A 22,374-nucleotide genomic window follows, 5' to 3' on the forward strand; every position below is an offset into this window, starting at 1 on the left:
CCTCGGGTATCCTTATACATACTAAAAACATGGGTGCAAAAAAATACACAACTTGGTTTTATCAGTCAATATATTTTGGTGATCTGTTCCTTATCTGTAGATATAAAACACCTCATTTTTTAAGGCTGCTTAATAATATCCCATTTTACACATATCTATTAGTATCATAGTATCATAATCACTATCCATAGATAGTATCATAATCACTACCTATTGATAAAATATGAAGATGCTTCCAACCTTCTGCTATTCTAAATCATACTAAATGAATATCCTGATATATATCATTTTGCATATATACAAGTATATTAATTGCTAAATTCCAAGAGCTGGAATTTCTGTTCTAAAAGGTCTGTATAATGTAACTTTTGAAAAATACTGACAGACTACTACTCTCCAGAGTAGTACCAATTAACTAATACTCCCACCAGCTAGAGTGACCGTTCCTGGGCAAATTCTCTTTAATAATAATTTGCTACCATAGAAAGTAGCAAGACTTCTGTAGTTTGAGCATCTTATTTTTCCCATACACTCTGACCACACCAGACCACCAGCTACAGCCCAAAGCACTGTCACCGTCACAGTTTCTTCTCCTTTGCTACTGTCTTTGCCTATAGGACCTCTTCCACCACAAATGATCCTCTTTCAACCTCCAAGGCCTGTCAAACAAATATCACCCTTATCCTGGCTTTCCCGAGTGCCCCAAATCAAATCATTTCTTCATCTACAAGCCTCTATTACCTCACTCAACACACTGAATTACAACAATTTATTCACTACCCTCTTCACAAGATTCACCTGTGAATCCTCTAAAATAATGTGCAAAACGCATAAACATATCCATGTATGTGTTTTAACACACTCTTAGAAACTGCTAAGACCTGAAAAAAAAGGCTGGGGGCGGTGGGGGGAACTAGTGTCCTATAAGAGTTCCATCATTAGCCCCAGGATTTAGCAGGGTGCTTGGCACATATTAATGTTCAATACTGGTTCCTAAATATTTAAGTGAACTTGTTTTCCTTACATAACCAAAGAAAACCAAAATAAAAAATCAAATACCCACATACTTGAATAAAAGCCTGTGATGCTGGTATTATTCAGTGATTCAGCAACAATCTCCTTCAAACTGTTCTTACTCCGAGTGTCACTTGCATTCAGTTCCACGTAGCTATATCCCAATTCCTAATCAAAATATTGGAAACCGTTATTGTCACAATGCAAATTATTAACTCTCTCAAAAATAAAGCAACAAAAACAACATAAGGAGCCACGGATTAAAAAAAGAGAAAGACGATGAGATAATATACCTCACAATATTGTGAGATTTTTAAAATATATACATATATGCCACACGCACACACAAACAAGTGCCATCTTAAAAACACAGCTGATAAATCACTAATCTAGAAGAGTATATCTGAATAAGTAATTTTACTAAGTTTGCTTCTGAAAATCCTACAAAGAATTAAATACACCTATCCCTAGATTTCAATTTCAGATATAGAATTAATTTACTATAAGATACAAAAAGTAATTCTTGGCTCCTCAAGATAAAGTTAAATCATTTGTTATCAAACCATCCTGATACATAATCCTCCTACCAAGCTGTGAAAAATCAAGTTTTTCTGACTCATTTCCCAAAATTGATTATACTGATTATAGGCATTATAAAATGCCTTCCTGCAATTTCCCTCCAAAATAATGATAATAATGAAGGGAGAAAAAAGTCATGTTTACAACTGTAGAGACTAGGAAAAAAATGTTTTGTTTTGTTTTGTTTTAAGTTTACAATAGAATAGAAAATATATAGCTGTTCTATCAGCTGAAATATGCTCTGGCCCATAAAACAAGGGCAAAACAAAACCGCCAGCTTATAGGACAAGGGTTGGGAAATCCAGTCGTATATTTAAAATAAGTTTTAAACCCCTCATTCTGGGACATATGGGTGGCTCAGTTGTTTAAGCCTCTGCCTTCGGCTCAGGTTGATCTCAGGGTCCTGGGATCGAGTCCCGCATTGGGCTTTCTACTCAGCAGGGAGCCTGCTTCTCCCTCTGCCTGCCACGCCCCCTGCTTGTGTTCTCTTGCACGTGTGCATGCGGGTCTCTCTCTAACAAATAAGTAAATAAAACCTTTTTAAAAAAATAAAAGTAGGGATGCCTGGGTGGCTCAGTTGGTTAAGCAGCTGCCTTCGGCTCAGGTCATGATCCCAGCGTCCTGGGATCGAGTCCCACATCGGGCTCCTTGCTCGGCAGGGAGCCTGCTTCTCCCTCTGCCTCTGCCTGCCATTCTGTCTGCCTGTGCTCGCTCTCTCCCCCTCTCTCTCTCTGATAAATAAAATCTTTAGAAAAAATAAATAAATAAATAAAAGTAAATATAAAAATAAATTAAATAAATAAAATCTCTCCTTTTATCATTCTGATGCCCCTTCATGTATCCCTTCACATTCTGCTCCATGACCTCTGATTTGCTCTAGTGTCTCCTCCTCTCATGGTCCAGGATATGGCAGCCATAGAGACATGGGCAAAGGCAGGCTCCCAGAGCATGGGCCACCAGCCTCCTCTGTAAGCCCATTTCATTTGGCACATGAGGATGGTAGGAATACATATATTCAGTACAGAGAATTCTTACAATAGTATGTAAAATATTTCTATCCTTAAGAGTCTCTAAGACACATTTATATTACCCAAAAGATAATGCACCCAAGGGCTTAGCACACTGCCTGGCACACAGGTAAATATTACCTATTATTTTAATTACCAACATTAAGAAAAGGATGAAAATGACAAATATCCCCGGAACCAAGGTAAATTCTAAAAATCTGACTTTAGAAAAGTCTATATGCAGCAGGTTAAAATACAGGTACCACAGACCTACTAACGCACGCACGAGTATGTACCTGCCACACGCGCCGTTCCCGGGTTAGCCTTCCAACTGCATGACAGCACCACACTCACCTGACAAACCAGAGAAGCTGTGGTTGTCTTGCCAACACCTGGAGGGCCTGAGAGCAGCGCTGCTTTAAAACTAGAGCCATCATCTTTGCCAGCAAATTTACCGAACTTTGCGGCTGGGGAAAAAAGAAGTTCCAGAGTGTTAACCTATATGCCCTAAGAGAAGTTCAGTATTGGCAGGAATCACTGCACACAAACCGAAAATCAAGACCAGCTCTCTGGTTTACCTCTAAATCTGCAGAGTATTTTCTACAAACCATGAACACTTCCAGAGCACTTAGTGAGACTCAACTAACTGCCTACCTCACTGACACCCAAAACGAAACACTAAAACTAACTCTAAAATTCTGATTTGAAACCATAATTGTAGGAGTTTCCTTTCCTACAAAAGCACAGGTCAGGGAGCTGAGTCATCTGGGCTCCAATCCTAACTCCCACTCCCCTAATCCCGCCGGCTCAGCGCTCAGCGGGGAGAAGAGATGCAACCTCCTGGGCCTATTTCCTCCCTCTGTAAAACGAGGGTGGCGACATCTGAGTCATCTGGGCTCCAATCCTAACTCCCGATCCCCTAATCCCGCCGCTTACCAGCGGGGAGAAGAGATGCAACCTCCCGGGCCTATTTCCTCCCTCTGTAAAACGAGGGTGGTGACAGTAGGTGCCCGGCATGGATACTGTAAGGACGAGCGTACTGAGCACTGAGCCAGGCACGCCTCAACGACCGTCAGCAAGCCCCTCGGCTACCGGATCACAGAAAGAATGCACTGAAGATGGTGTGTCTGCCACTATGCTGCCCAGCTCAACTCTAGAGCATTCTCCTCCCCTTATCACACGGGTGCCTGACTCATCAAGGGTGCTCCGTACAGACACGACGACGGAGAGAGAGAGATGGCTAAGCCTGCTACAGGAATGGGAAAAGGGACTCTAGTTCCCCCGCAGATTTATAAAGTCTTCTCCAGGAATACAAAGCAATATAACCCCCTTTATGGTAGATTTTATGTGGTCTCAGAAAAAGAAGAGGAGTCCAACTTAACCCTGCACCCTTACAATTACATCCTCTACCTGGCATAAATAAGCTGGCACATCAGCCAGTGTCCAGTGAGCAGACGGATATTGATAACCCAGCCATCACTCTGGGAATTCGCTGTGCTGCTCCCTGAATTTTGCCTTCTTACTTCTCACACAGTACCCTCCAGGGCCGCGAGTGAAGCTCAGGAAGACACTACTAACCTCTGTGACCTGAAGCCTCAGTTTCACCAATGTCCTGGACGTTAAATACAGAGTGTACTGTTCAGTGTCCCTGACCCACACACGGCGAAGCAGCGCAGGTACCAGAGCTCAGGCCCACCGAAAGCCAATGCGCCGCTGGGATTTTCAGGCTGCCTCGTCCGGGAGTGCGTCTCAGCTGTTGATCTGCACACGTCCCCTGCACCCCATCTCCCAGGCCCTCCCAGGGGCTTGCTCACACATCTGCAGACCTTGGTACCTGTACTCTCTCCCACACAACGCTCTTGCTCCGCTTCGCCTGGCTAACTCCCACTTAGTTTCCAAGTCTTCGCTCGGCTCTCCCTTCCTCCGGGGCTGGGATGCACCTCCACGTCCCTGAGCACACACCTCCACGCTCTCCGCGCCCTCCACTCACCCCTACAACAGTACTTAGCACCACTATCTTCACTGCTGCTTCATCTATGTCCGTGACTGACTGTGAGCAAATGGAGGGAGGCGGCTCCGGTCACAAGAGCACCTCTGGGGTCCAGGACAGCGCCTGCACTCAGCGCACGCTTTCCATGTCTGCTGAGAGATGAGCGGCCCAACTATTCTACTCCCCCACAAACGTGGAACTGAGCAATCACATGGTGACAGACACACACAGAAATGAAGGAAGCTGTAAAATCACCGCGTTTCGTATCCTCGGACGGACTCCTGTGCCAGTTCTGGAGCCAGCGGAGGAGTTTGTTGGCGCAGCTCTGGTCCCCTTGCTGTCCGATTATGGTCTTGAGCGAGGTTGGCTTGTATTTATCCACCCAGAGCAAATGTTCCACTTTGTTTTTTTCACTGCTGTCATCAGCCAAATTCCTAGCCTGGCTGTCACCGTCTGTCTCCTCAGCCACCTGCTCCTCGAAGTCCAGGCATCTCCAAAACACACCTGTTCCCTTTTTTGGCGACTTTGTAGTGCTGTCCTTTTTGGGAGTCAGTCTGCTTTTTTTGGATTCTGATTCCTTCTTAGTTGGGCTAATTTTTCTTTTTCCTTGGTCTTTTTTTTGAGGTGTTCTTTCCAATTTGGACTTTTCTTTCTTCATCTTAGAAATTGGAAAGGTGAGGAAAAAAAGAAATCTGATAAGATTTACAGAGTATCTCTCCTGCTAAATGTGCTCTCTGGGGCAATCTGGGATACCCAAGTGAGCTACCCAATGTGGGTCTGATTGTTTTCAATAAACCCTGCTGTTGTGGAAATCACCACCTTCCAAACTTTATAAAAATTAACAACAAACACACCAAAAAGCATCCAAATGCCATTTTTTTTTGGTGAGACCATATTAGTTTACAAATAATACATATCCTATAATCAGTCTGAAATCCAAGATAAAACATTAAGAAATTTTTGTTCCAACTTTGACTTGTTAAAAGTCAACACCTCCACAAAAACTTGTACACAAATATTCATAGCAGAATTATGATATGTAATCACACAATTACATTACTATTACAGCCAAAGGATAGAAACAACCCAAAGTGGCCATCAACTGAAGAATAAATAAACCAGATATGGGGACAGACACACTACACAGTGTCAACCACCAAAACAGGGGAGTAGAGTCTTGACACATGTACTTTAGTGCAGCTGGACCTTGAAAACATACGAGGTCAAAGAAGCCAGATACAAAGGGTCACAAATTGCATCTTCCCCTGCAGATAAAATACCCAAAATAAGCAAATCCATGGAAATAAAAAAAAAACAGAACAGTGGTTTCCAGGGGTTGGATATGAGGAATGATGGCTACCTGGCTATGGAGAGTGATAAAAATGTTCTAAAATTAGATACTGGTAATGATTGTATGATCTCGTGAATATACTAAAAATCTCTGACATACATCTTAACAGGGTGAATTTTATGGTGGGAATGTCTCAAAAAAGAAAAAAAAGGTGCCTCTTTGCCAGTGAGTGGATGCTGAAATTAGTGGGTAAATATTTGAGGAGAAACAAGATATTACCACAGTATTCAAGTTCCCTCCAAGATATTTATGAGTTACACAGGGGAAAACAGTCACTTTACTAGTGGAGAAACCAGTCAGAAACCACCTTAATCAAGATTAACATCACCAATATGAAGACACATTGACTCAAGGTCGTGAGGTCGAGCCCCGCATCAGGCTCCACACTGGGCATGGAGCCTGCCTAAGATTCTCTCTTCCTCTCCCTCTGCCTTTCTCCAACCCCACCTCTCTTAAAAAAAAAAAAAGAAAGAAAAGAAAAGAAAATAAAAGAAAAGAAAAAAGATGTATTAACATACACATCTAATATTATGTACTGAGAACAAAATACCACTTCTGTGGAATCCTGCCAAAAATGTATAACCTCAATCTAAGCATAAGACATCAAAAAACCCAAACTTGGACACATTCTACAAAAGAATTGACTAGTACTCATGAAAAGTCTCAAGTCTGGGAGGCGCCTGAGTGGCTCGGTCAGTTGGGCATCTGACTCTTGATTTCAGTTCACTCATGACCTCAGTATCCTAGGACTGAGCCCCACATTGGGCTCTGCACTCAGCACAGAGTCTACTTCTCCCTCTCCCTCTGCTCCTCCCCCTGCTTACACACTCTCTATCTCTAAAGTAAATAAAATCTTTAAAAAAAAAAAAAACTGTCTCAAAGCCAGGGCACCCTGGCTTAGTCAGTGTGGCTTAATCAGCTAAGTGTCTGACTTGATTTTGGCTCAGGTACAATCTCAGGGTCATGAGCCTATGTCAGGTTCTGTGCTCAGTGGGGAGTCTGCTTCTCTCCCTCTCTCTCTACCCTTCCTCTTTCCCTCTGCCCCTCCCCCTGCTCATGCACACGTGCTCACTCTCTAAAATAAATAAATCTCAAGGCCACAAAAAGATAAAAGGCTTAGGAACTATCACAGATTGGAGGAGACATAGAAGATACCACAACTAAATGCAGTGTGGGATCCCAGAATAGAAAAAGGACAACGGGGGGTAATGTGAAGTTCAAATACCACCTGTACTTTTAGTTAGCAGTATGGTATCAGTGTTAATTTCCTGGCTTTGATAACTTTTTTTTTAAGATTTTATTTATTTATTTGACAGCCTAAAGCAGAATCCACCTGCTCAGAAGGAAATAAGGTAGCTTCATCTGTGGTAGAAGGGGAAGTTAATCTTTCAGGCAAAAGGACTTTAGACACTCATGAAATGTCTCTATGAAATAGGAAAGTTGTTATATATACCAACTTAAATAAATCAAGTTTATTTTATACAAACCTCAGCTTCAACTGCTATTTCATACTTAGACTTCTTGCCTGGCATAGTTCGAATCAGATTCAACAGGCCATCTTCATCAATAATATTTGTCCCCAAAGCTGCTGCCTATTGATTAAAAATATAAATCATTAAAACCATATCCTAACCATTACTTTGTTTAAAAAAAAAAAAAAGGATAATTCTAGGGTCTGTTCATAGGTGAAAACCACATTTGTAAATTAGAAAAACTATAGTATTTTTAAAAACCCTATTCATGAAAAAGTACCATTAAACAAAGAAAATAACAAATACATCCCCTGAGAGTGACAGGTTGGCAATGGACACGTCATGTTAGCACTTCTGTGGACTGCTTTATCTTCTCTTCTACCCTAGGAGGGGCAAAGTCACTAGGGCCTTCCAAGACAGACTCGTTGGAAGTTTTTGTTTTCTCCCACCAACTTCCCTGTTAAAATAACTCTGATGTGTTCATCTCCAAGTGATGACTTATGACTAAAGAATCAGAAAAGTCCTCATCCTCCCCAAACTCCCTCATAAGCTATGAATAGCAATGTGACAGCTCTGGCCAATGAGACTTCAGGGGAATTCTACAAGAGCTATTTCCAGGAAAACTCTTTAAGGCCAATCACAGTTAGTGAGACATCTTGCCGCTGCTTCCTTTTCCGCCTTAAATGTGAATTTGAATGCCTACACTTATCTTGCAACACAAGGCAACGTGCACAGAACTAAAGCTGCCAGAAGGGTGAGAGAGATGGAGGACAGAAGTAGCCTAGCTACGTCACTGAGCTGTGGGGCTGTCCCCAGCAATCGTCCGCCTGTGCGATTCTTATTGGGTAAGAAAATAAGCAGCTATTCGCCAAACCACATGTGCCAGATATTCTGTTACTTGGAGCTAAACATAATTTTCCCCAACACTAAAAGAGCTTTCAATGAACAAAACTTAAGATGGAGACTACAGAGGCATATGCAGGTATATTTAGGACTGAAAGAAAAAGAAAAGTACATTTCCTTCTATCTTTGAAAAGTGATCTAAACTAGAATATTACACTAGGAAAGTCAACTAAACAGGAACTATGCCTTCAACTAGAAAACCAAAATCTTTAAGGTAAAGCCAAGAACACTTCTGTGGAAGAAACAATATAGGGATGAAATTACTTTTCCAATTTTTTTCTTCACTTGACTCTGTGTAGAGGGCATTACAACAAATGGTCCCAGTAAGACCCTGCCAAGGCAAGGAGGCTATTTCACTGTGCTGAGAAGACAGCAAGACCCACCTTATCACTCTTGGACTGTCCACTATCACGACCCATGACAAGGTAGTTTGTTTTCTTGCTGACATTTCCTGTTACTTTTCCCCCATAACGCTCAATTAGAGACTTGGCCTCATCTCGTTCAATGGACTCCAGCACTCCTGTGATTACAAATGTAAGGCCTTCCAAGCAATTTTCAGCTCCCTAAAAACCAAAACGTTCAAGCAGAGAGGAAATTACATGGTAGCCTTCCAAAGAAATATTTGGCATCAAAACTGCAGGAAGTTGATTTTTCTCATCTGACATCATAAATAATCTCAGCATGAAAAATTTGCAGGAAATTCACAGCATATAAGCAGAACCTGAAATTAAAGTCTGAGAAATCCTTACGTAGGTTAACATTTAATAAACTTACAAAACCAGCAATGAAAAATATACATCCAAGACAGTTCACAAACCTTATTAAAATTATCCATTCATACTACTCTCATGTATTTTTTAATATTTAAACCACTAGTTTACTTGCAAAGCTTTAAATAAACAACAAGATATAATCCACCTACAGAATTTGTTATTGTTAAAAAGGAAAGATTTGATTCTAAAAAGGTTAAACAAGTTTGAGCTCCTGCCCTTCTCTCTGACTGTTTACCCTATGACAGAAAATCTAACAACCTGCAAGTATTATCTCTTGATTAAAAGATAACTCGATATACAAAAGACACTGGACAAAGAGAACCGGATAGAGGAGACATTTAATCTTAACTGGAACTGGGTACAGTTATAGGCTCTTTTAACCTTTCGCAGTGGTTCAATAAAATGATTCAACGAAGCAAAATGAAAATTATGTAAACCATTCCAAGAGACTTATTTCCCTTTGAATAGAGAACTGAGATCAACATGGACTCAAAACAAGCCTGAAAGGAAAAAGTTAAACAAAATTCAAAGACTGCCCCATTACATGTTCAATCCTTCACCATTCCAGTGAAGAATCTTTCTTGATGGGGGAAAAAAGCTATGAATCTGCTTGGAGAGAAAAGGTTTGATTAACAACATCTCAAGGTCCCTTCAAGCCCTATATTCTAGGACTGAAATGATCTTGTGAACACTAAAGTATTTAAATTCTTCTCAACAAATTCAAAATGACCCTGGAAAAGTCCACATGCAAGCCTCTTTCCCACACCTTAATCGCCTACCCTGAACTATCGCCCATTGTGGCTCTGAATATATATCTTACAACCAATCTCAGCATTTTTAGCCTCTCAACCAAACTTTTCCATTCTAGAACACTTACTGCAGGCCCAGCATGCGACCCAGTATCCTCAACCTCTATTCAGTACTCCCTCCAGCACCTTGCCTCCACTGAGTCCCCTAAGGACTCCACTTTGCCTAAAGTCTCTCAAGAAGGAGCACCTGGGTGGCTCACTCAGATAAGCGTCCGCCTTTGGCTCAGGTCATGATCTCAGGGTCCTGGGATCGAGCTCTGTATCAGGCTCCCTGTTCAGCTACTTCTCCCTCTCCCTCTGTGCCACCCCCACCCCATTTGTATGCTCTCTCTCAAATAAACAAAATCTTAAAAAAAAAAAAAGTCCCCTCAAGCAGATGAGCTTGCTGAGTCTTTCTTAGAGTCTGTCTTACACCACATGCAAGAGGCAAGGCTAACACCTTCCTCTAGCCTCCTACACAACCCATCAGCCCCTTAACATTCACCCTTATCCCTTTATCAGGAAACTACTAATTTCCATTTGTGATCTGATTCCTCTCCCTTTCTACCGCCTCAGAAACCTCATACTACATTTGATTATCCTTCTCGTTCTGGTATGCTTCAATCTCCCTTTCTGGTGGGTCCATACTATCAGCAAAACGTACTGGTCTTGTGACCAAAGTATTCCTCAAAACTGAGCCCCGCTAGGGTTGTGGATTACTTAAAGGAAAATTCTTCTTTATAGAATCAAGCTGTAATTCGTAACACAAATAAATATCCCTAAATCACAAAGATGGCGACTGAGGCTTTTCTGTTAAATTTTTTTAAGTAATTTCTAACCTCCAACAGGGGGGCTCAACCTCACAACCCTGAGACCAAGAGTCACACATTCCACAGAGACTGGGCCAGCCAGGCACCCTTGTGTTAACTGTTAAATATCAATTATCTACTGCTGGGAACACAGTAAATACATGCATGGACCCAGCGGCCAGAGGCCCTGACAGACTAGCTTGCCTCTCAACATTCATACCTTTGGTATTTCTTTGGAGCCCAGAGCTTTGGGACCTTCTCGATTTAAGTAGCTTCGATAAGCTTGATAATTAGTGCGTCTCTTCTCAGAATCTTCAGGACTTACAGACTTTGGGAAAGTGGGAAAAAAAAAAAACTGAATAAAGTCATGCAAAATTCACATAAAATTAAAAATATGTATCACTAAATAAAATTAAGTCACTTCTATCTTTGGTCCTGAAATTAACATTTTAGCTACACAGGTACTTCCCAGTTTAGACATGTCTGGCTTATACACCTCCCTGCATCAGCTCCTCTCAAGCTTTTTGACTCTCTAAAGGCACATACTGCAAGGGCCTAATGCAAGATTAGGTATATGAGCCAAATTGCTACCCCCAAACAGAGAAACAAAAAAAGTGTATTTTATTTCAAAAACTCATGTGGATTTCAAGTTCTTTTCCATAATATATTCATGCATATTTCAATGAAAAAATTAATTTTCCCTCAAGTATACTTGATCACACAAGAAGATACCCCATGTTAACCCATACCCTTGCACACCCCTAAAACAAAGTAAATGGCCCTGTATATGAGTATATGAGCACAACAGGCTGAGAACTGATGGCTTCATATACAGCAGGTTCAAACAACAGGCAAGCTTTGTTCCAAAAAGCTGATACATTTCCATATGCCACCACCTCCCTTCCAGGTTTAATCTCTCTTTTCTGTTTCTCTCGGGAGAACTTACTAAGGATCTACCTCGGAAAATTCTGGGTAAACTTTTCAAACTATATATCCTTGGACTCACTCCAATTTTCTGAATCAGAGATATGGGGTATGTCTAGGGCACGTGTATTTGGGGGAAAACATCCTAGATAATTCTGATCTGAGAACCACTACAAGAATGGTGTCGTGTTTTTTCTGCTTCCTATTTTTCATTTTTTTAACTTATAAGCCAGTTCAAATCCCTTTGAGAATTGAAAAAATATAATTTTTATACAAATAATTTTAATCGATAAAATAAGTAAGCCTCTTTGGCTATATGTAAGTCATCAGAGGCTGCTCCCAAACTCAAACCCTACTTTTTTAACAGTGGTTCTCAAACGCTGGAGGGCATTCGTATCCAATCTGAGCTTATTAAAATATACCTGTCCAGACTATAAAACCATATATTTAACAAGCTTCACAGGAGAGTCCAATGCATACCAAAATGGGAAAATTATTCATTTATAACATTAATTCTACAAAAAATATAATTCTGAATTATAAACCACTTATAAAGTAACTTTGAAACACACCCATTTATGAAGTCCAAATTTAACCAAAGAAGACTGAATTTATTAAACCCTCAGATATTCTCCAAACTGCTAAAAGTAAAAGTTCTAAGTCATTTCTATTCCACCTTTGAAAAATAAGGTGAAGAGTAAAGTAACATTTAAAGATTTCTTCTCCTTTAATAAAAATAGACCGGCCTCTATAAAATGAACATGCTTAGTATGCCTGAAGAAAACATTCATCCACCAGATAAGTATTTAGTGAAGAAAAATTAGAGACCAAAAATTTAATTGTTCCCTTAACTATATTTATGAGCACTAACCACAACCAAAAGCATCTAGAAATCACCATTTCACTGTTCTGCACTAAAAAAATAATGGTGATGAGCAGTTAAAATAGACAATATTCTACTTTTAATTTTATGTGCCTAAGAGGCTTGAAGGAATAGTGGCTTCTCACTATCTAAGTTGGTTCCAAATTACAGATTCTAAGAAACCATTCAGTTCTCAAACATATACAGGAACAAAGATTTTGAAAAACATTCTGCATTATTTCATTGTTTTTTGCCTTTGCAAATGATTTCATTATTTCAACACTGTTACACAAGAGCAAAAAGGGGTACCCTCAGGACAAATCCAAATGATTTTAATAATAATAGCAAAAACATAGCACTTAGTATGTACCAGGCACTATTCCAATATTTCAATATTAACTCAGATACTGTTATTATCCCTATTTTCACAAACGAGGAAACCAATTGAAGAGAAAGGAAGTAACACATCTGTTCCATAGTGGGGCTACGTGATCTGACAATGCCTCCAGAGTCCGTGCTCAGAGCCACTGTGTTATTATACTGCTGTTTTCTGGGCCTCAGAGGACGAGTTTAAAGTTGGCTCTGCTACTTACTAGCTGCATGATCTTGGAAAAATTACTGAACTCTTTCATCAGACTGTTTCCTCCTCACCGAAAACTAAATAATAAAAGTAAGTCATCTCACAGGGTTGTTGTGAAGATTACATGAGATATTGTATGTATTAGTGCAATCTCCAATACACTCAATAATAAATATTGGCTAGTTTAGCTATACTAATAAGCTATACTGTACAACAGCATCTAAGTCAGATAGCTTAAAAGTGCTATAATGATTTATAAGGCTAAAAATATAACTTGAAAGCAGTCAAACCCAAATCAACACATAGCCCCCAAATGATACACTTTTAGAAAATTTCTACCTCTTTTTTAGCTGGAGAACTTTTGGGTTTCTTAGGAGTTTTTGTCTGTCCTTTTAATTCAACAGCATTTTCTTTTCTTTTTGAAGCCATAGGCTCTGTTTCTTTATAAGAACTCTCTCCCCTTTTTTTCAAAAGGGCCACCTTGGAACTGGCTTTTGGAGAAGTTTCTCCTATTTTGTGAGGGGACGACTTCAAATGTTGCTGAGATCCTATCAAACTTTCACATTTAGATTGCTTCTTGGGACTGCAGTTCTTTCTGTCATCTGAAAATTGTTCTGTTTTTACTAGGAAGAAAGAAAACATTATGACTATTGTTTTGGGGATAAAAGGTTCCCCAAATCAAGATTTTTTTTTCATTTTTCAACTGAATAATCTTAGTAGCATACAATGTCATATCATGATTTCTTAACATTCACATTAAGATTTTAGTTCTTTACACAGAACACTTACTAAAAAATTAAACATTTGTGCATTTTTATATAACCAGTTCAAATTAAGGATCTGTCTTTTTAGATATAAATAACTAATGGGGTGCCTGTTATGACTTTTGAAATATAAATGACTTAAGGGACAGCTATAAATGACTTATGGGGCATCAGTTAAGTATCCTACTCTTGATTTCGGCTCAGGTCAGGCTCTTAGGGTTGTGAGATCAAGCCCCGTGTCAGGCACTGCATTGGGTGTGGGGCCTGCTTAAGACTCTCTCTCTCCCTCTGCCCCTCCCCACTCCCCCACCAAAATAAATAAATAAATATAAATGACTCATCACTTCAAATGATATATATATCATTGATATATATATGATATATATAGATATAGTAAACTACATCTAAGGACATGGCCTTTACTCCACAGATAAACTTCAGTGACCTGAAACCTAACACAGAGAAAACTTACTGAGTAGAAGAAACTTAACACAGAGAAAACCTGACCCTCTCCCTCCCACTCTCTCCCTTTCCATGCTCACCCGAGGACACGCTCTCAAATAAATAAATAAATAAATATATTTTTTTAAAAATTTCTGTGTTTGTAATATAGTCTAAAAGCTCCAAATCCTGTAATTTCAAGACTATATGAATGAATTTATTTACAGGATTAAGACCATCTATACTAGCAGATGCTTAGATTATCAGGACCAGTAAAAAATAAAACCTACAGACAATCAGCAGGAGAGATTCAGATGACCTGGACAACTATGAGTCAACTCTATGAGCTCAAAACATCTAGTTCTCTGCCATGATACACTGAGGCCCATATTTTGCACTACACTTAGAAATTACCATTAATGTGAAACCAAGAACCAAAATACATTTTTTACTACAATCATAGACAGGCATTCAACACCAGCTAATATCCAATTACAGCTTTCAAAGTATCTAAGAAGAACATGGTTCAATACTACTATGAAATAATGTCTACCGAACAATATAAGGCAATTACTGAACAGAATGTTTAAACAAGTTATCATGAATTTTCTTCTGTAAATGTTCCAGCTTACTTTCCTGTTAGCATTACCTTTATAAGGAGATTTATGTTTTTCTGCTTTACTTAAATTGGCTTGGACAGATGAAAACGCTTCTCTCTCTCCTGGGTCCTTCCGAGCCTAAGAAAATTTGTGTCAAATGTGACAAATACTAAGAAAACTACTACCACAAAAATATGTTGTTCAAATTGACCAAAGTTTTAATTTAATTAACTTAAGTTTTAATTCTAAGCTTAAGGGTCACCTTCCAAAGCAAGAAGACAATACAATAAATTTTTATTCATTCATCCCTATACCTTCTGAGAAAAATGAAGCATTTTTTTTCTTATGTTTAACTTTACAGGTGAAGAAACTGATGAAAAGTTATAAAAAATACATCTATAAAAAATTATCACAGTTGTTTCCAACTTGTGAGAATGGAAGACTTGCTTCTGTTTCTTTCATCTCGATTCTCAAATTGTTAGTTAGTATTACACAACTAAAAACTAAAATCTAAACCCAAAAGACTAAACTAAAAAAACAATCAGAGCACTTTCTCAAGAGAGGAAAAAAAAAATCCACTCTCTCCACTGCTCTTCAAATCTCCATTTTACAAAGAAGTCACAAACTGGGATGCATAACACAGTATTTTTTTTTTTTTTTTTTGATAACTATAACTTGAATGCCTTTGGGAGAGTAAGGCTTTTCCAAATGACAAAGTCCCCCCAACTCTTTACTGTCTTATACCCCTCCTTCTGTAAAATCTTTTAAAATAGTCAGATATTGATACATATTAACAGAATATGATTCAATGGAAACAAGGCCAATTTTTTGGAGATGAAGTGATTAAAAAAAAACAAAAAACACCAATGCTTTTAAAGATTTCCCAAAATATACTCATTATTATTTGAGACTGTCCTAACACAGATCTTAAAGTGACCTAACTAGAAACAGCAAAACTGTGCTCCCAAAAAGACAGTAATTAACATTAAAGTTATTAACCTTTACGTTCCTTAGAAACCTTTGTAAGTGTTATTCTCCAAACGAGTACATAAGAACCCATTTGTGACAGAGAAAGTAAAAGTTATAATTCATTGTTTTGTGAAGGAAGGGTGTGGCTGGCTTTGTCTCGATCAACCTTCCTTTAGCAAGGATAAGTTTCTTGATGAGCTTCTTCAAAAACATTTTTATAGATTTTATAGATTAAAATAATTTAGCTTCTTTCTAGAAGAGTGACTCATGATTGTATCTCCAGAGCCTAGAATACACAGGTATGAAAGGGAACCCTGATCTGCAGTGTATACTCCGAGTGCAAATAATCAGCCTGGTGAAACATTACCTTTTTGGTCTTGGGTTCTTCGTCCAACATGGCTAATGTTCTGGCAAACTCTTCATCTTCATGCAGCTGTCTCTCCAGCTGTAAAAAGTATCAACAGAATAAAAGTTGCTTTTTTTCTTTCTGTAAATTGAAGTTTTTAAGTGCTTGAGTCATGATACTTAGAAGAAACTGGAAAAAACATTTTCCAGAAAGTATGACATTCTTCTCCTTAATATTAATAGTTCACAAAATCACAGGTTTGCTTCATTAAGCCAAATTAGATTTCAGAACAATTTATTTCTAGTTTTATAGGTGAAACAGACAAATTGAGCATATTTTTGGTCACATTTCTCACTTATAAAGCTCAAAGTCTATAGCTTATTTCTTAACAGTCCCAATACAACACTTACAGATCTCTTACTTCTGTTTATTTTGAACTCTACAAAGAGCTCTCAAAAGAATCTCACCCTAACAGAAAAACAACAGGCTGAAGGGCACACACAAAAAAAGTAAGAAATCAAGAAAACTATATTTTCTTTGTACACAATATTCAAATGTAACTACCACTTATAATCATCAAATTCTAATTTTCAATCACCAATTCAAATGTATCTGTTCTGACTTCTTAAAATTTAAATCATCATATCAGAAGTTTTCCTAACATGGCTAATGTAACACACAGATACTATAATTACATTGTTGTTATTTCTAGTGTTTTCATTTGCAGTAAAATGTAGCTTTTCCAGAAAAGAATGTGTAGCAGTGGAATACAGTTCTCACTTACAAACTAACTGGTGTTATGCCCCCTGATAAAATGGCTTAATGTAACAGCAAACAAAAGCCTCCCTATATTATTCAAACAAAGGAAAGAACCTCCAAATCCATCCAAACCAAAAGAAAAGGCTTGGAAATTGGCATATACCTGATGAGAACACAGTAACCAAGCATTTTCTTGTTTTTTCTAAAATGAACTTGAGCTACACAGAGCCATAAGCAAGCCAGACAGATGCACATTAATACATTCTGTTGCCTAATATATACTCACCATAACTGAGCTACATATCTAACACTGTAAACAGTATGAAAGATCTTCATCATCGAAAAGTCTTTCAAACTCTAAACCTCCAATTGCCCGGCAAGGATTCCTAGTTGAACTCTACACCATTTTTCCAAAATTTCACACTACATAGTATCCTTCTAGTAAAAAGGATCTGAGAAGCCAGAACAGAAGAAATGTAAATGGCACCAGAGTTCATGTAATTTACTGTAATCAAGTAAGATGGAAAAGATTTTGAAAACACGAACTACAGACTGTCAAAGTGATAAAATGTGATCAGATATAGTTCAGAAAACTGGACACTGTTCTCTCACAATATTTACTAAGAGGCTTTTCTATGCCAAGCCCCGAAATAAGCAACTGATGTCACAAAGGTTGAGTGAAACATAAACAGCCCGCACGAGGGGAGCTTAAAGCCTCCAAGGAGGGAAACACATAAATAGCAATTATAATGCATGTTTAAAAAATGGGGTGCGACTCAGGATGTAGGAGGGGTTTCTAATACAGTTTAAGAAGTATGAGAAAGTGATCCCTACGCTCATGAACAGGAAGGGGGGGTTGTTCAGTCATCAGGTCTGGATCCTCTGACAGAGACAAACACTCCTCCCTGAAATATATTTTCATTTTGCTTCCAGAAAATACCAAGCTTTCCTCATTTCCCTACTTCACTAGCCACTTTCTTAAATCTCCTTCGTTGGATCATCCTTTTCCTCCTCCTGACCTCTACATGTTAACAGAACCCTAGAGTTCAATCTTGAGACTTCTTTTCTGCTTACATACTATCCCCTGATCTCATCCAGTTACACTGGTTTCCAATACCATTCAACTGCTAATGTCCCCAAATACACATCTTCAGTTTAGAACCCCCTCCCCGACTCTGCACCCTGCCCTGGACCCCCAGCTCCAGATTCCTCTATGTAAACACCTACTCTGCACCTCCATTTTGAAACCTATTAGACATCTCAAACTCAACATGTCCAAAACCTAATTCTTTTCTTTGTAGCAGTCTTCACCTTAAAAAATGATATCACCATTTATCCAGTTGCTCAAGCCAAAGAACATGGAGTCATCTTTGCATCTTCTTTCCCTCATACCTTATACCCAATCTGTCAGCAACAACTGCAAGTCTGCACCTTCAAAGCACGTACAGATTACAACCACTTCTCACCATCCCTTCCATTACCATCAAGGTACAAGCCAACATCTCCTCTCACCTACATAACCATAACAGTCACCAAACTAATCTGCCTTTTTTTTTTTTTAACTAATCTGCTTTTGATCTTGCCACACCATGGTTTATTAGCCTCCCAGCAGCCAGAATAATTTCCTTTTAAGATCCATAAAATCACGTCACTTCCATATTCAACCATTCCAATGGCTTCTTATTTTACAGAGACCAAAATCCAAAATCCTTACTATTCCAAGTCCTTTTGGTAGGTTCCAGAGACTCGTCATGATTTACAGGATTTCCAAATTCATCAAACTCAAATGTTTCTCCCTGAAGAAAAGCATTTGCTTTTCTGTTTAGAGGAAATCTTCCTCCAGGTAGTCAGCCCCAAGGCCCACCATTATCATTTCATTTTGTTCCCCAATGTCACTTCCTCAGTGGGGCATTCCTAACCCCTCTTTTTAAAACGAACACTCATAACCCCACTAATCATCCCCAAAACTATCTATCCATCCCTTTACTTTTCTTCACAGCATTTATAATGACCTGATATTTTTTTTAACTGCAGTATCCTTAACAACACCTAGCGAGAACGTGCCATGCACTCAGTAATGCTTGGTATTTGTTGAATGAATATAACAGGTTTACCACTCACAAGAGAGCACTCTGGAATAGATCTAGGGATCATGAGCATATACACAGAACTTAGAGTCACAGGAGTGGACTGAAATTGCCCATAGTGAAAAGAAAATGGATATGACCAAATTAAATTGTTTTAACTATACTAAAAAAAGGCTTCCATTCAAAGAAATCTAACAATAAATTTTTAAGTAAGTATCCCCTGCTCTGACCATTTATCTTTTACATAAATCTAGATTTTTATATATTAGATTTTAACTTATTCTACACACAACTCTTACAGTAAGAGTCAATCCATAATTAAACTAGAACATTCCAAGTGTCTGCCTGAGTAGACTAAACAGCAAGGTACAAAAGTTGTTAATGATACTTAAATAAAATGCCAATACCTCTGCATCCTCATCAAGTTGCATTTGCTTGGCAATGGCTTCATCATTTAATCTGGAATCATCTGCATTTTGTGAAGGCTATATTTCAAAGAAAATCAAGCAAGATCAGCATAAACCTTAAATTAAAAATTAGGTGCTTTTTCTTGACTGTAGCTTATTAAATACACCAATGAGAGAGAAGTTTATGCTATAAAATAGTCTCAGTGCACACCAGCCAGAAGTTAGGTTCACATCTATTCCCTGACCATACTCAATTTCCTAATGAGCAAATATCCTACAAACAGATGGTTCTCACTTAATTCTACAGAAATGTTCAAAAGTACCCCCAAAGAGACCTGTAGATCAACATCCTGGCCTTAGAAATAGTCCAGAACTTTGAAAAACCAGTACATGTGAATGGTCACTTTATCCTATGGAGGCACTAATGAAATCAACAAACACACACCATTGGGCAGGGTTGAATTCAGGAGATTACTTTCACTGTAACTTATCTCTATTTGTTTTCTAAATGTTCAGAAAAAAATAAATCCAACTTCAGCCAAAGTAAAAAGGTCAAAAGTATAACAGGTAAGCCCTATTTGTAAGTTATATACTTATGACCTATTTGGGAACAAGCTTATCATTTAATTTGGTCTGGCTGAGATCAGTGGTAAAGTGAGTTTGCATTCTAAGTATTTAAACTCTAAGAATTACAATCTATCCTTGTGATTTAAATTATCTTTTCCCACTTTCAAATATTAAAAAAAAAATGTGCAGGGGCACATGGATGGCTCTGTTGGTCATGATGCCAGTGGGGTCCTGGGATCGAGCCCCACATCAGGCTCCCACTCAGTGAGGAGTCTGCTTCTCCCTCTCCCTCTGCCTGCTACTCCCCTGCTTGTGCTTTGTCAAATAAATAAATAAAATCTTAGAAAAAAAAAATTAAATGTGCAATATTCTAACTTCCTCATCCTCTAAAATTATGGCAATATTTTTTATCATAATCATAGGAAAATTATTTTCATTAATAAAATATGTTGACCTATTTTTAACATCTGAATTTCTATTAATGTAACAGTGAGTGGGTACAAATCTGAACATTCTTGCTTGCCTGTTAAACACTCACCTCTTTTCTTTTGCTTGCTACCATCTTCTTCTCTGATCTTTGGACACTTCCAGTTCCAAAATAATCAAGCACTGACGTGGGGGTAAGTTTTATTGGTGATAAAGGTTTATTCTTGGTCTTAGTGTTTTCTTCATTCTTTTTCATGTGTGATGCTCCAAGATAACTATTTGTAGATCTTCCATTCTCTTTCGATTTAGAGGCTGCTTTCTTACACATAAAATCATCTTCTTCATCTTAAATGGAATATAACCAAATACTGTGATAAAACATCGATTCTAATTATATAAAGCAACAACTTCCCCAGATTTATAAAAAGCAAACGAAAGCTACAGAATGCTGATTTCTTTTCTTCCTATTTCTTGAATTCAACACTCATCCCCACATCGACCAGTATCACAGATATAATAAACAATTTCCGCCAATTACCACCCAGAGTACACAAATATATTTATTTATGCATGTATTCGACGAACAGTTAGAGAATCCATTATGTGCTGACACTGAGGACAGAGCAGTGAATAAAAAGGACAAAATCCCTGATCCCATGAAGCTTGGAGTCTAGAAGAAGAAAAAGATAAGAGAAGTAAACAAATACATGCTGTCAAGTTGTAATTGCTATAAGGAAAAAGTAAAATAGGAAGAAGGAATTAAAGAGCAACGAGGGGTGCTCTTTCAGTTATGGTGGTCAGGGAAAGCCGCTCTGATGAGCACCGAAGACCGCTCGGACAACGGCAACTGCAAGCGCAGAAGCATAAATATGAGTGTGCTTGGCGGTCATCGTGACTGCAGCACAATGAAGGGGCTACAGCACTAGAGTTAAGGTGACAGAGGTAGGAGCCAAATTATGTGGGACTCTCTAGGTCATGGAAAGAATGTTAGTTTCTATTTAGAATGGGAACCCACTGAAAAATTTTTAACAGAGTATTAAGTGATCCAACTTAAGTCCTATTCTTTGGAGAACACACTGTCAAGAGGTAAAGCACATGCAGGAACACCATGCTGAAAGCTAATGCTGTTCCAGGAGAAGTGCTGATGCCTTGGACGAGGTGGCATTTGCAGAGGTGGCAAGAAGTCCGGCTACATATGAAGGTGGACTGTCCAGCAATACCTGCCCCTTGATTTAAGACTTTTTAAGCATTTGTTTTGTTACATTTTATCTTTCTTAAAAGTTCCCATTAAACATCTGATTTTAAAAGTTTTTCCAAGCCCTCTAGACTTTCTAATGCTTAGATACCACAGTGTACCTCAAAAGGATCTAAATAAACTTTGTTTTGGTTTGGTTCAGTGATTCACAAGATAGAACGCTCTTTGTGTTGGCCTAATAACCAAAGAAATCTAATAAAAAGAAAAATCTACAAGGCAATTGTGAAGACTAGGTCAGTGGGAATGAAGGGGGTCGCTTTATAAATCTGGTGAGCAAGGCCACATAGGAGTGAGTCACTTCCTCTCAAGTCTGCCCTCAATGAACCAAGACCATTTGCCGGGCACTGTGCTATTCCTCTCTGGTTGTCATCTCAAAGAGCAAAGTACCTAAGATATGTAAAAATCAAAAAGCATGTAGTCTTACCTTCTAATATCATGTTAAAATGGAACTATAAACTTTACAAAGTGTAACCCTTACAGGTTTCTGATTACTAAACATAGAAAGTAATGCACCACTTAAAGCAAATTTACTACAAATGAACTGTTCCTTCCCTACAAATTCCCAAAGATTTTACACCTCAGGCTACCTACCTTCCAAGGGCCTGCAATAGTCATGGATAAATCTCTAAGATGATTCCACACTCCTTGCCACCAACAACTGGACCAGGAGTGGGCACTTATCAAGATGGGAGTCAATCTTAC

The 22,374-nt window shown here is 38.6% G+C and overlaps 1 protein-coding gene across 1 annotated transcript in view; it reads right to left on the reverse strand.

Annotated features, from left to right (window-relative positions):
* RFC1 (replication factor C subunit 1) overlaps nucleotides 1-22,374 on the reverse strand; it is a 78,210-nt gene that overhangs the window by 12,156 nt on the left and 43,680 nt on the right. Inside the window, exons 5-15 of the mRNA XM_059382646.1 lie at nucleotides 20,530-20,762; nucleotides 19,425-19,502; nucleotides 16,193-16,270; nucleotides 14,907-14,994; nucleotides 13,392-13,675; nucleotides 10,907-11,014; nucleotides 8,700-8,879; nucleotides 7,429-7,533; nucleotides 4,846-5,248; nucleotides 2,955-3,067; nucleotides 1,068-1,182 (exon numbers count right to left, since the gene is read on the reverse strand). Of these exons, the coding sequence (XP_059238629.1) occupies nucleotides 1,068-1,182; nucleotides 2,955-3,067; nucleotides 4,846-5,248; nucleotides 7,429-7,533; nucleotides 8,700-8,879; nucleotides 10,907-11,014; nucleotides 13,392-13,675; nucleotides 14,907-14,994; nucleotides 16,193-16,270; nucleotides 19,425-19,502; nucleotides 20,530-20,762 (1,785 nt within the window). The remainder of the gene's footprint in view (nucleotides 1-1,067; nucleotides 1,183-2,954; nucleotides 3,068-4,845; nucleotides 5,249-7,428; nucleotides 7,534-8,699; nucleotides 8,880-10,906; nucleotides 11,015-13,391; nucleotides 13,676-14,906; nucleotides 14,995-16,192; nucleotides 16,271-19,424; nucleotides 19,503-20,529; nucleotides 20,763-22,374) is intronic.

The sequence above is a fragment of the Mustela nigripes genome, chromosome 1, assembly GCF_022355385.1.
Source record: "Mustela nigripes isolate SB6536 chromosome 1, MUSNIG.SB6536, whole genome shotgun sequence".
Taxonomy (NCBI): domain Eukaryota; kingdom Metazoa; phylum Chordata; class Mammalia; order Carnivora; family Mustelidae; genus Mustela; species Mustela nigripes.